At 43.0% G+C, this 12,944-nt stretch overlaps 2 protein-coding genes across 3 annotated transcripts in view; one reads left to right on the top strand and one right to left on the bottom strand.

Annotated features, from left to right (window-relative positions):
* Positions 1 to 8,849, top strand: part of LOC139578951 (calcium-binding protein 2-like) — a 26,970-nt gene extending 18,121 nt beyond the window's left edge. Inside the window, exons 6-8 of the mRNA XM_071407107.1 lie at positions 16 to 128; positions 3,336 to 3,483; positions 7,705 to 8,849. Coding sequence (XP_071263208.1) covers positions 16 to 128; positions 3,336 to 3,483; positions 7,705 to 7,733 — 290 coding nt within the window. The 3' untranslated portion in view covers positions 7,734 to 8,849. The remainder of the gene's footprint in view (positions 1 to 15; positions 129 to 3,335; positions 3,484 to 7,704) is intronic.
* Positions 8,237 to 12,944, bottom strand: part of LOC139578950 (LON peptidase N-terminal domain and RING finger protein 1-like) — a 23,101-nt gene continuing 18,393 nt past the window's right edge. For both annotated transcript variants that reach the window (XM_071407104.1, XM_071407105.1), the window contains exons 9-11: positions 12,400 to 12,562; positions 11,810 to 11,962; positions 8,237 to 10,589 (exon numbers count right to left, since the gene is read on the bottom strand). In XM_071407104.1, coding sequence (XP_071263205.1) covers positions 10,431 to 10,589; positions 11,810 to 11,962; positions 12,400 to 12,562 — 475 coding nt within the window. In that variant the 3' untranslated portion in view covers positions 8,237 to 10,430. The remainder of the gene's footprint in view (positions 10,590 to 11,809; positions 11,963 to 12,399; positions 12,563 to 12,944) is intronic.

Raw genomic sequence — 12,944 nt, 5'->3', positions numbered from 1 at the left:
TCTCCCGCTCTGTAGGGGGCGGTCACGTGGACTTTGATGATTTCTGTACTGAGCTGATGGGCCCTAGGATGCTGGCTGAGACGGCTCACATGATGGGGATGAGGGAGGTACGCAGTGCTTTCAGACAGGTGAGAGAAGGACACTAGGAAGTGTGCAAGATCCATAAGAATGTGCTTTCAAAGAGGTTAAATGCAAATAGAAAGGGTGATATCAGACAGGTGAGAGGACCCTACGGAGTGTACAGTGCTTTCAAATAACTTGATTAGAGGATGCAAGTGGTGCGTTCTCTAATCATTATGAATGATAACAGAGTGAAAGTTAAAGTGGAACTGACGGCGTTTTAGCAACGTGAATTATTTTTATTTTTTTACATTTTCCGAAAAGCGAACGCTTAGATAGGGTCATTTTCACGTTTTCATGAATCCATAGAATGTTTGCAAATGATGTAGAGTAAGGCATTCGTGAAAGTTCTATAGCAATATAGAGTGGGAAAGCGGCCGTGCGTTTGGACAATTAATAGACACTGCAGTAAATAAAACCTTTATAAATATCCACTTATGTACATATGATGCTGTATATAGAATTTGAAGATATTACAACAAAAGATTCAAATAATATTTGTCCAGCTTTTGCTGCTATGCTTGTAGCTGTGTATAGTATGCTGCGACCCTAATTAAAAAGTATTTAATAACTCCAAATAACAAAAACGTAGGTATAGGTTGTTGTGACATCTACACTTAAAACATGTTGAATGCACCATTGCTGTATGGTACACTCAACATGTATTGTAGCCAGCCTAGGCTAATGTTCAAATGTTGCTGTAATAGGCCTACATGCTTCTCCTTTGCATGGTGCTTTGTTGCAGGTTATGTTTTCTGGTTATTCCCTCTCAAGCTTTAAAACCCAAGCCTGACTGCAACCTTTCGGTAGCCTAACTAGAACTGTGTCTGTACACTTTGCCTCCACCGCACGCTGTAAGCAGCGCAGTCGACGTTGGATTCACCTATGCGAGCGGCACCAGGCTGTAACCTCTTAAAGGAGACGAGACAACTGTTGACTTGTGTGTCCAATTGGGCCCGTGGGCCTTGTGTTTGACACGTGCCCCTTTCTGTTAGCCGGGTTATGTCTGCTTTCGGATCATAGCCCTGGCTAGTTTGATACATTCCCAGCCTTAGTTACAGTCATCCGTTTTCTTTCTCCCAAGATATTGAGTCATTGGAACTGGAACAGTGCATCCCGAATGGGTGGAAGCAGCAAACAATGTACCAGGCCAGCTGTGATTCACAACCTCACTGGACTACACACAATACACCATAATGCAAAATAATCATGTTTTTCTTTTCTTTTCTTTTTTTTACAAATTCATTAAAAATGAAAAGCTGAAATGTCTTGAGTCAATAAGTATTCAACCTCTTTGTTCTGGCAAGTCTAAATAAGTTCAGGAGTATACATTTGCTTAACAAGTCACATAATGAGTTGCATGGACTCACTCTCTGTGCGATATTAATAGTGGTTATCATGATTTTTGAATAATTACCTCATCTCTGTACTCCACACATAAAGTTATCTGTGACGTCCCTGAGTCGAGGCTCAAGTCAAGGAGGGAATTTCAAACACAGATTCAACCACAAAGACCAGGGAGGTTTTCCAATGCCTCGCACCTATTGGTAGATGGGTAGACATAAATAAAAAAGTGAACATTGAATATTCCTTTGAGTAAGTTAGTAACTACACTTTGGATGGTGTATCAATACTCCCAGCCACTACAAAGACAAGGGCATCCTTCCTAACTCAGGGAGGAAACCGCTCAGGGATTTCACCATGGTTATGTTGTTTTTAATGGTGACATTAAAAAAGTTACAGAGTTTAATGGCTGTCATAGGAGGAAACTGAGGATGGATCAACAACATTGTAGTTTACTCCACAATACTAACCTAAATGACAGAGTGAAAAGAAGGAAGCCTGTACAGAATACAAATATTCCAAAACATGCATCCTTTTTGCAACAAGGCAAAGCAAATAACTTTTTGTTCTGAATACAAAGTGTTATTCCTGGGGCAAATCCAATACAACACAAAAAAATATCTTAGAGACTTACCCAGAAAGACTCACAGCTGTAATCACTGGCAAAGATGCCTCTACAAAGTATTGACACAGGGGTGTGAATACTTGCTGTATGTACAGGGCCTTCTGAAAGTATTCAGACCCCTTGACTTTTCCCACATTTTGTTACATTACATTACAGCCTTATTCTGAAATGAATTTAATAAAAAGAAAAACTCAGCAATCTACACACAATACCCCATAATGACAAAGCGAACACAAGAATTTTGAATGTTTTGCACATTTATAACCAATACAAAACTGAAATACCTTATTTACATAAGTATTCAGACCTTTTGCTATGAGACTCTAAATTGAGCTCAGGTGCATCCTGTTTGCATTGATCATCATTGAGATGTTTCTACAACCCGATTGGAGTCCACCTGTGGTAAATTCAATTGATTGGACATGATTTGGTAAGGCACACAGCTGTCTATATAAGGTGCCACAGTTGACTGTGCATGTCAGAGCAAAAACCAAGCCATGAGGGAGAAGGAATTGTCTGTAGCGCTCCATAACAGGATTGTGTCGAGGCACAGATCTGGGGAAGGGTACCAAAAAATCTCTGCAGCATTGAAGGTCCCCAAGAACACAGTGGCCTCCATCATTCTTAAATGGAAGAAGTTTGGAACCACCAAGACTCTTCCTAGAGCTGGCCACCAGGCCAAACTGAGAAATCTGGGGAGAAGGGCCTTGGTCAGGGAGGTGACCAAGAACCCGATGGTCACTTTGACAGAGCTCTAGAGTTCTTCTGTGGAGATGGGAGAGCCTTCCCTGCAGGACAACCATCTCTGCAGCACTCCAATAATAAGGCCTTTATGGTAGAGTGGCCAGACAAAAGCCACTCCTCAGTAAAACGCACATGACAGCCCGCTTGGAGTTTGCCAAAAGGCACCTGAAGACTGAATACTTATAGGGTCTGAATACTTATGTAAATGTGATATTTCCTTTTTAATTTTTAATAAATGAGCAAACATTTCTAAAAACCTGTTTTTTGCTTTGTCATTATCGGTTATTGTTCGTAGATTGATAAGGGAAAAAACGATTTAATCAATTTTAGAATTAGGCTGTAACCTAACAAAAAAAAAAAAAAGTAGAGGGGTTTGAATACTTTCCGAAAGGCACTGTAAATAAGATATTTCTGTATTCCAATTTAAATAAATTAGCAAAAAAATCCTTTAAACATGTTTTCACTTTTTCATTATGGGGTATCCCCTCCTCTCCCCCCCCAGTTTGACAGCGACGGAGATGGGCGCATCACCTTGGAGGAGCTGAAGGACAGCATGAAGGCCCTGCTGGGTGAGAAGCTGAAGAAGGGCGAGCTGGAGGAGATCCTCCAGGATATCGACCTCAACAAGGACGGCGGAATAGACTTCGATGGTGAGGGGAGGTGGGGAGGTGGATAAGGGGGGGAGGATGAGGGACGAGGGGCGTTGAGGCTGGAGGAGAGAGGGAAGGGGTAAGAGGGACAGAGGGGATGGGAGAGGGGATAAGGGTCAAGAGAGGGGAGAGGATGAGGGAGGAGAGAGGATAAGGTAGGAGAAGGGAAAGGATAGGAGAGGGAGTTGACAGAAAGAAAGTAGGTCCTAGGAGAGAGGAGGGGAGAGGAGGAAAGAGCAGAGATTAGGACAGTGAAGGTAAGGTGTGTGGATAACCCAATCCAATCTCATCAGTAGTCATCAGTACTCATCAGTACTCATCAGTAGTGCATTAAGGTAATCATTACAATGCACATTACAATGCGGACATGAGTCGGGCATGGCTCCTCATGGTCACATGATGAGGTAGCCCCGCCAGCAAACTTACAACATTTACATTTAAGTCACTTAGCAGACGCTGTTAAACCAAAATTGAATTTCTAATTGTCTAAAAGAGGGTTCCCCAACTGGCGGCACGCGGGTCAAATTTGGCACGTGGGTGATTTTATTTGGCACCCTGTTTTCTGAGCAAAAAAATATATATTGTTTTTAGTTTTTTGTATTATTATTTTTGGTTGGACATAAAATACTGTAAAAGTGATTTTAATTTTGGAAATCTGTTCCGAAGTATTTCCACGCATAATAGAGAGAAGATTCCGTCTCTCACAGTTGAAGTGTACCTATGATAAAAATGACAGACCTCTACATGCTTTGTAAGTAGGAAAACCTGCAAAATCGGCAGTGTATCAAATACTTGTTCTCCCCACTGTATGTGATCGTATACAAATGTAAGCAAGGTTTGAAATTATTATGTTTTAGTCAAATGTTATATTTATTTGGAATTATTGCGGCCAATTTGCAGTCTACAAATGATTTGCAATTATGTGCCAGCCCCCTGACAATCCATTCAAGAAAAAATTAGCTAGCAGCTGAATCTAGATGATCCCTGGTCTAAAACGTTGGTTACACCTGTGGAGACCAGGGTTCATATCCTGCATGTTACATTGGCACCCAACGTGGGGCGGTCTCTCGTGGGGAAGTAGGTGTGATTGTAGTGGACATGAATCGGGCATGGTTGCTCATGGTCACCTGATGAAGTAGCCCTGCCTGCGAACTTCAAAACTAGAGTCTGCCCTCAGACCAAGGGAGTACTTTATTTTTGTCTGAGACGGTTACTCCCGTGGGAGACCCGGGTCCACACATGCACAGTCACACATGGCACACACACCTTAGGACTGCTCAAAGACGCCATACTTCACACGGTTTCAAACCAGCGCACACACACACGTCTCAATAACTATAAAACAAGACCTGTCTCATGTCCCTCAGTAAGCACCCCCCAAAAAATGCATGCTTGTGTTTGTCCAAGCCAATCGAAGTCCCAATCAATAATAATCATTGGAAACATGTGGATGGGAGTGCCTGCGTTAGCAGGGGATCAATAAGCAGGTGGCACACTCATTATCAACAATTAGCACATGGGGCGATACAACTAGCCTATCCCTCTTACTGAGCCCTCCAGCCATCTCGATAAATCAATTGTTGAAGTTTAGAAGACAAGACATTGTCTGAGATCCAAATGGCACCCTATTCCATACATAGTGCACTACTTAAGTCATTCAACAGCCAAGGCCTTAAAGAAGCATAATGGAAAATGTAACCAGAATTGACAGAGGGACTGAAATGAAGGGATGGATGGGGCCTGCCTATGGTTGTTTGATGGCTACTACTGGCTGGAGCCATGTTGTGATTGACAGGTGGATAGATTGACAGATGGGAGGCATGCTGAGGGTGCAGGTGACACGGTGAGATCGGTCATGCTTGGTTAACCAATTGGTTCAGAAAACTAAACAGACAGGGAAACAGGAAGGAGGAAATGGGCAGCTAGACAGGAAGGGAGATTTATAAAAGGGGTGATGGGATGCAACCTCAGAGCATTTTGTATGATTATGCATGTAAAACCATAACACTCCATTTAGTATGACATATTATGGTTCGTATGGTGTCCGTCACCCATTTTGTATATGTTGCGAAATACAATTTATATTAGAAACTTAGCAAAAAAAGAAACGTCCCTTTTTCAGGACCCTGTCTTTCAAAGATAATTCGTAAAAATCCAAAGAACGTCACAGATCTTCATTGTAAAGGGTTTAAACACTGTTTCCCATGCTTGTTCAATGAACCATAAACAATTAATGAACATGCACCTGTGGAACGGTAGTTAAGACACTAATAGCTTACAGATGGTAGGCAATTAAGGTCACAGCTATGAAAACTTAGGACACTAAAGAGGCCTTTCTACTGACTCTGAAAAACACCAAAAGAAAGATGCCCAGGGTCCCTGCTCATCTGCGTGAATGTGCCTTAGGCATGCTGCAAGGAGGCATGAGAACTGCAGATGTGGCCAGTGCAATAAATTGCAATGTCCGTACTGTGAGACGCCTAAGACAGAACTACAGGGAGACAGGACGGACAGCTGATCGTCCTCGCAGTGGCAGACCACGTGTAACAACACCTGCACAGGATCGATACATCCGAACATCACACCTGCGGGACAGGTACAGGATGGCAATAACAACTGCCCGAGTTATACCAGGAGTGCACAATCCCTCCATCAGTGCTCAGACTGTCCGCAATAGGCTGAGAGAGGCTGGACTGAGGGCTTGTAGGCTTGTTGTCAGACAGGTCCTCACCAGACATCACCGGCAACAACATCGCCTATGGGCACAAACCCACCGTCACTGGACCAGACAGGACTGGCAAAAAGTGCTCTTCACTGACGAGTCGTGGTTTTGTCTCAGCAGAGGGGATGGTCGGATTCGCGTTTATCGTCGAAGGAATGAGCGTTACACCGAGGCATGTATTCTGGAACGGGATCAATTTGGAGGTGGAGGGTCCGTCATGGTCTGGGGTGGTGTGTCACAGCATCATCGGACTGAGATTGTCATTGCAGGCAGTCTCAACGCTGTGCCTTACAGGGAAGACATTCTCCTCCCTCATGACATGACCCTCCAGCATGAAAATGTATTTTTAAATGTTTTATTTATTAAACCTTTATTGAACTAGGCAAGTCAGTTAAGAACAAATTCTTATTTACAATGACGGCTTACCGGGGAACAGTGGGTTAACTGCCTTGTTCAGAGGCAGAACGACAGATTTTTTACCTTGTCAGCTCGGGGATTTGATCTAGTTTCGGTTACAGGCCCAACGCTCTAACCACTAGGCTACCTGCCGCGACAATGCCACCAGCCATACTGCTCGTTCTGTGCATGAATTCCTGCAAGACAGGAATGTCAGTGTTCTGCCATGGCCAGCGAAGAGCCCGGATCTCAATCCCACTGAGCACGTCTGGGACCTGTTGGATCGGAGGGTGAAGTTGTCTGTGATGAGATTTGAATTAGCAAATTTGGGGTTGCTATACATTCATATTATACATCAACCCATCCACCCCACTTAAGTAACAATCTTTCTGATGTAACCATACCAAACGTAACGTATCATACTAAATGCAGTGTGTTGGATTTACGAACAGAATTATACGAAATGTTCTGAGACCAGGTTGTGGGATGAATTCCAATTCAACCCCTATAGTCTCTACATCAACCCTATGCACACCTATGGACCTGAGGTGGGTCAGGTGTGTTTAAGAAATATGCCCTGTGATAGGTTGGGTGTAGATTACAGCATATTGCTTCATACCTGTCCATTTCTTCCAGATATACAAGTGCCCGGGGCCAGTGGTAGGTAGGTGTATGGGCTTGGGGATCGATTTGGAAACTCGAATTGGACACAAATGAACTGGTTATTTTACAGCCCCACTATGTACCTAGTTTTAACTAAGAAATGACTAGGTCGTTACACCTACTGAATTCTTTGGATTACTATCCAGTACCCACTAAACACAAGGTCCATAGAGCACAAACACTACTGTAAAAATGACTGTCATATAGGACTGTAAAATCAAGGGTCACCCTCAAAACTAAAATAGTGCCCTCCCCCCCGCCTGTCTTTTTTAATTAACTGCGGACAGAATGGAAATGACATTGTTATTATCATCACACCGTGAGTTCTATTGGCATCCAATGCATTTTAATGAGGGCAGGATGTAAACATGGGGTTGTCTTATGTTGCCCCCTGGTTCTAATCAATGGATCTGGTGCTGTGTCTGTCTCCCCCCCTGCAGAGTTTGTCATGATGCTGTCGTCGCGGTAGCCTGCCTCAGCCATCAGACTAACTAGCAAGACGCACTGGATGAGGTCTGGATCACCAAAGTGACACAATTCTTGTGTCAATTTCCTGTAGCATTGTGCATAATGTCTGTATGAAATGATTTTGCATTTTCATCAGATTTAGATCTGAATGATTTTCTAGTGGAAAGACTTAGATTGTAAGATAACAATTTAGGTCAAATTGTTGCCTTTTTAAAAATGATTTAAAATAAACTGGTTTAAGCAATGCAGCAGAGGGCGAAGGGTGAGTTATGAAACAAGACTAGTGTTGCATACTCACCACTGCTATGTAAGAGCTATGTCGCCACCTTGTGGAAGCATTCTGAACAACCAATTGAACAGATTGTCCTGAATGTACCAAGCGTTTCCTGATGACGTAAAACCCAATGTATAACACTGGGATCGGGATGGTTACATTGACAATGGGTTACATTCATGGGTTACATTTAGTCCATACGTTAACATAATACCACTTGAGGCTACGAGTTGAAAAAATGAGTTCATTTATTATTGAAAATGTATAATTTAAACATTCGAAGAAAAAGCATGATCTGTCCAAAAACAAAATGGTTTAAACGAAACAAAGCCGCGATTGACATACATTATACACATTGTTAACGATTCGGGCCATGAGGCGGCTAAAGAAATGACAAATAATTAACACAAATATCAGAATTACTAGTACGGCAAAAGGAACGCTAACCAAGCCGTCGCATTGTGCCATTCAAAGCAAAAACAGTAAAATGGTATAAGGCAAAAATTAGTCTGAAATCGACCACCCCAGATATATTCACCTATATTAGTCCTTTTTCTGACAAAAGGCAGGCGACTGCTTTTTACTTGACAACCGGGTGACCTTTAACCCTTGCAGTGCTGAATGCAGGTCATTGTTTAGTGTTTTTTCTTTGTTCTTTTCACTGTGTCACAATATTGCAAGTTCCCCTTTTGTGATTTTGCACGTACAAACATACTGTCAAAATATATATTTATATATCTGTCCTTAAAAATTACTTCAGTTAACATTGAATTTAAACAGGAAGTTGAAACTTTTGGCCTAGAAGAGAGATAGGAAATACAACACTCGAGTCACATGGATGACTTTTGATGTTTCTCTCAAGAATCGATAACTCGGAATGGGAAACATCTCCAATGCAAAATCAATGACGCTTCCTAAGCTATCGGGATTCAAGAGGTTCGTATCCACTGAGAAACGACAACAAAAACAAAACCACAGAGTAATTCATGTATATTGGAAGTCTGGATTTTTTTTGAGTTGTGCCTTGTTTTCAACTATGATAAAAACTGTTAAAGAGAACAGAACTTGGGAGCGTTGCGAGACCACAGTCCAACATCTGTAGCTATACTACAGACTGGACAAAATGGCTGCCACAAGGTTTTTCTTTCTGAAGTCTTGGAAGAGAACAAAACATTTATGAAAAAGTAAAAACTTGGGAGACATTAATAAAAAAGGGGGAAGCTCTCTTTTCCACCAGGGTCCACCACCGCCAGGTGGCAGCGGTGAAGGAAGTTGTGCGTTTAGTCGACAGAGAGAAGTGACAGAGGGGATTAATTAATCGGAAGAGTAAGATTCACACTTTTTTTGTTTTCAGTGTAATTGTAAGGCTGCACCATCCCACTTGTTGGGCTTTGTAGTACACAAACAATTATTGTACCCCCTCCCTCCATATGTTACCACCAACCTTTTACAATTCACCCCCCCCCCCCCGTCAGAATCAATTTCAGCATTTGGGATTTGCACAGAAGCACCGTCCACCCATAGAAACAAACACACATCCACCCGCACCCTCCCTTCTACCCTTCAACAGTGACCAAATAGAGACAGAGAGGCTGCTTGGGTCGTCTTGAGTAGACAAGACAACGGAGACATCTCTTCACCAATTTCTCTCTTTCTTTCTCTCTCTAGTAACCAAGCTGACAGTGGCAGGTGTTGAGGGTGGTTGGTGCCACTGTTGAGGCCAGCGTTGAGTATAGACAGAAAGTCCTTTCTTGTTTTCACCAACGTCACAGAGAGAGAGAAAGAGAGAGACATCTATCTTAGCCTACCAAAAACCAGAGACAAGATCGCCCCTGGAGGGTGGAGAGAGAGACGGAGAGAGAAAGCGTTATTACAAGAGATAAGACCAGTTCTTAGAATTCGGCTGATTTCTCAACCGTCTGTGGATTCTTGCTGATGTAGCTAGCTGGTGTGTGATAGCTGTCGTGCTGCTAAAGCTAGCTGTCGTGCCGCTAAAGCAAGCTGTCGTGCCGCTAAAGCAAGCTGTCGTGCCGCTAAAGCTAGCTGTCGTGCCGCTAAAGCTAGCTGTCGTGCCGCTAAAGCTAGCTGTCGTGCCGCTAAAGCTAGCTGTCGTGCCGCTAAAGCTAGCTGTCGTGTCGCTAAAGCTAGCTGTCATGTCGCTAAAGCTAGCTGCTTATGTGACTGGGATCTTGCTGGTGTCTTAGAAGTGTTGTGTGACTCTGTCTTCTCAGGGAGATGTCTCATTGATGTCTCACTGTCCAGATGTCTCACGGATGCCTTTAAGCAGGTATCCTCAGCAGCAATAAATAGCGAAATCCGATGTATGGAGTCGTAGGAGTCTGTGTTGTTAGATGTGGTATGGAGGTACATGGTGCAGGAACCAGGGTGTACTAAGTAGTTGTGGTCAGGTGGAACTCTACTCTTCTACTCGTTGGGGATGCTCTGCAGGTAGGAGAGGATGTGCTGGATCTTGACCAGGCGTTCGCGCAGCGTGGTCATGGAAAGCACCGACAGCTGGTAGCGAGGGTCGATGGGCAGCACGGCCAGCAGCCACCAGCAGCAAGCCGGACCGTTGGGTGTCGCCTGGAAGAGAGGAGTAGAGGAAAGGAAAAAAATCACTGACCAGAAACATATCATCACTCACCCAAAACAATGGGTAGACAATGGACAGACAATGTGATTGGATAGGTTTAAACACTATCGTCATGACCTTGCCATCTGAAAGACTAGGTGGAATAATTGCCATATTGGCTACTCCAATCCAATCATTTCAGATCTATAAGGAACTTGAGAGTAGAGGCTAGCGAGTCAGCCGCAGTTCAGTACATGCCTTACATCAGACAGATATAATGGAGACACTTTAGATTTACAAGATGTAGTAACACATTTAGAGAGTCGGTATCTTAAATAGGCTGTTCTTATAATTGAGCCAAGAATCTCAGAAAGTGACTGATGTGGTGAATTAGCGTCCATCTTAAGCAGCTTGAACCTAATCTGCCATTTATTGGATGTTGCTGTGTCAGAGTTACATGTTGGTTATTATAAACTGGGTGGTTCGAGCCCTGAATGCTGATTGGTTGAAAGACGTGGTATATTAGACCATATACCACAGGTATGACAAAACATTTCTTCATAGAAACACACACACACGCGCAGTGGAAATGTAATCTATTCTTAACTATGGTTCATCCCCAGACACTCATCATTAATCCTAGTATCTCCATATATAGCCAGGGTCCAGCCACACATTATCCCAATTATATAACTGTACCATTCCAAATGTTCCATGAAAAATGCTGTGCCTCCATTGGATATTGCGCGTCCAATTGTATATCTGTGTGTGTCTGTGACGTAAGTGTAGAGGATAAGGGGTTGACACCTTCCTCCAGAGGATTAGTTAAGAATTACCCACAATGATCTATTCTAGATCAGTGGAGAAAGCATAGAAATAGATTCTGTTTCTATGGGAGCGACACTCCACACCATTCTCTAACACGGCATTAACGGAGCTACTTCCTGTTTGTAAACCTGGGTCGTATTCATTTAAGAACCAAAATGGAAGAAAGCCTGAAACAGGGAGGGGACTAACTGAACTTGTCCAATTAAGAAACGATCATGTTCATACTCTTTTGCAAAACATTTTGCTACAGTGAGCCCTAATGAATGATCCTGAAAAAGGAGAGGGGGGAAAAAACACTATATGATGGGATGTGGTTTGTGTCTTAGCTCACCTGTATGTCAGTTTAAACCTGGACACACACACACACACACACACAATGTACGGTTTGTGTCTTAGCTCTTACCTGGATGTCGGGCTCTCTCTCGGGCATGGCCCCGAAGTGCTGAAGGATCTGGTTGCGGAAGCGGTTCTTGAGGTTCTGGAACCAGGTGCGCGCTTGTTCGTAAACGGCGTCGTGGAGCTGCTGCAGCTGTGTCAGCTCCTCGTCGTCGCTCACCTGTCAATCAATCAATTGATTTTAACCATACAAGAGGGACGTTAGGTTTGAAAGCACAGATTGCAGTGTAGGATTCACCAAAACACCACACTACCATAATCAGATAGACGGCCTCTACAATTTCGTTTTTACAGGAGGCCTTCTAAATCAAAGGGTGAATAATGAAATGAAAAGTGGATTATTCAAATTAAAATATTAGGCTAATTCAAGCTGTGCTAAACTTGTAAGCGGGTGTGAGTGGGTCTTATTATCAAGGTATTCACACCTATGGAAAATGGATTTCAATATCATTTTCTCTCCATTTGTGTTTTTTTACTGTATAATAGAGGATTATTTTGTGATCCTTTCTTTACAAATAAAAATATAACCAAATATATGGCCAATTTTTTCTTCTTATCCGAACCAATATTTTCAGATAAGAGAACATGGGTTCTTACCCTGGTATCCTCCAGGTACTTGATGTCGGCGATGCAGTACCCGTCCTTCATCCCACGTGTCAGCACCCGGAACCTCTTCCCTCCGATGGTGTCCACCACGGAACGCCCGTCCGGGAGGAAGTGGACGCTCCGGATGATCAGCATGCAGCCGTACTCCACAAATCTGAAACGGGAATATTCCGAATTTTACATAGTTGTAATCACATAGTCATTTTAAGGTGATTTGCCAATGGTCTATATTGCTAAATTACAGTTGCATATATAATTACACTTAGCAGGCGCTTTTATACAAAGCTACTTAATCATGCCTGTATACATTTTACGTGAGGGTGGTCCCAAGAATCGAACCAACTATCCTGGCATGGCAAGTGCCACGCTCTACCAACTGAGCTAAAGAGGAGAACAAATATATTGCATATGGTCACTGCATAGTCAAATCAGACAGTAATTCGTAGTATTGTGAAAAAAAGTGTTGGCTCACTGTAAGCAGTCGATTGCAGTGATTTGTCAATGGCCTATTTTGTTTAAGTGAACTTACACAGGGC

This window comes from Salvelinus alpinus, chromosome 6 (genome assembly GCF_045679555.1).
Source record: "Salvelinus alpinus chromosome 6, SLU_Salpinus.1, whole genome shotgun sequence".
NCBI classification, from domain to species: Eukaryota; Metazoa; Chordata; class Actinopteri; order Salmoniformes; family Salmonidae; genus Salvelinus; species Salvelinus alpinus.
Note: the sequence above shows the minus strand (reverse complement) of the source record. Positions and strands in the feature narration are given on the sequence as shown.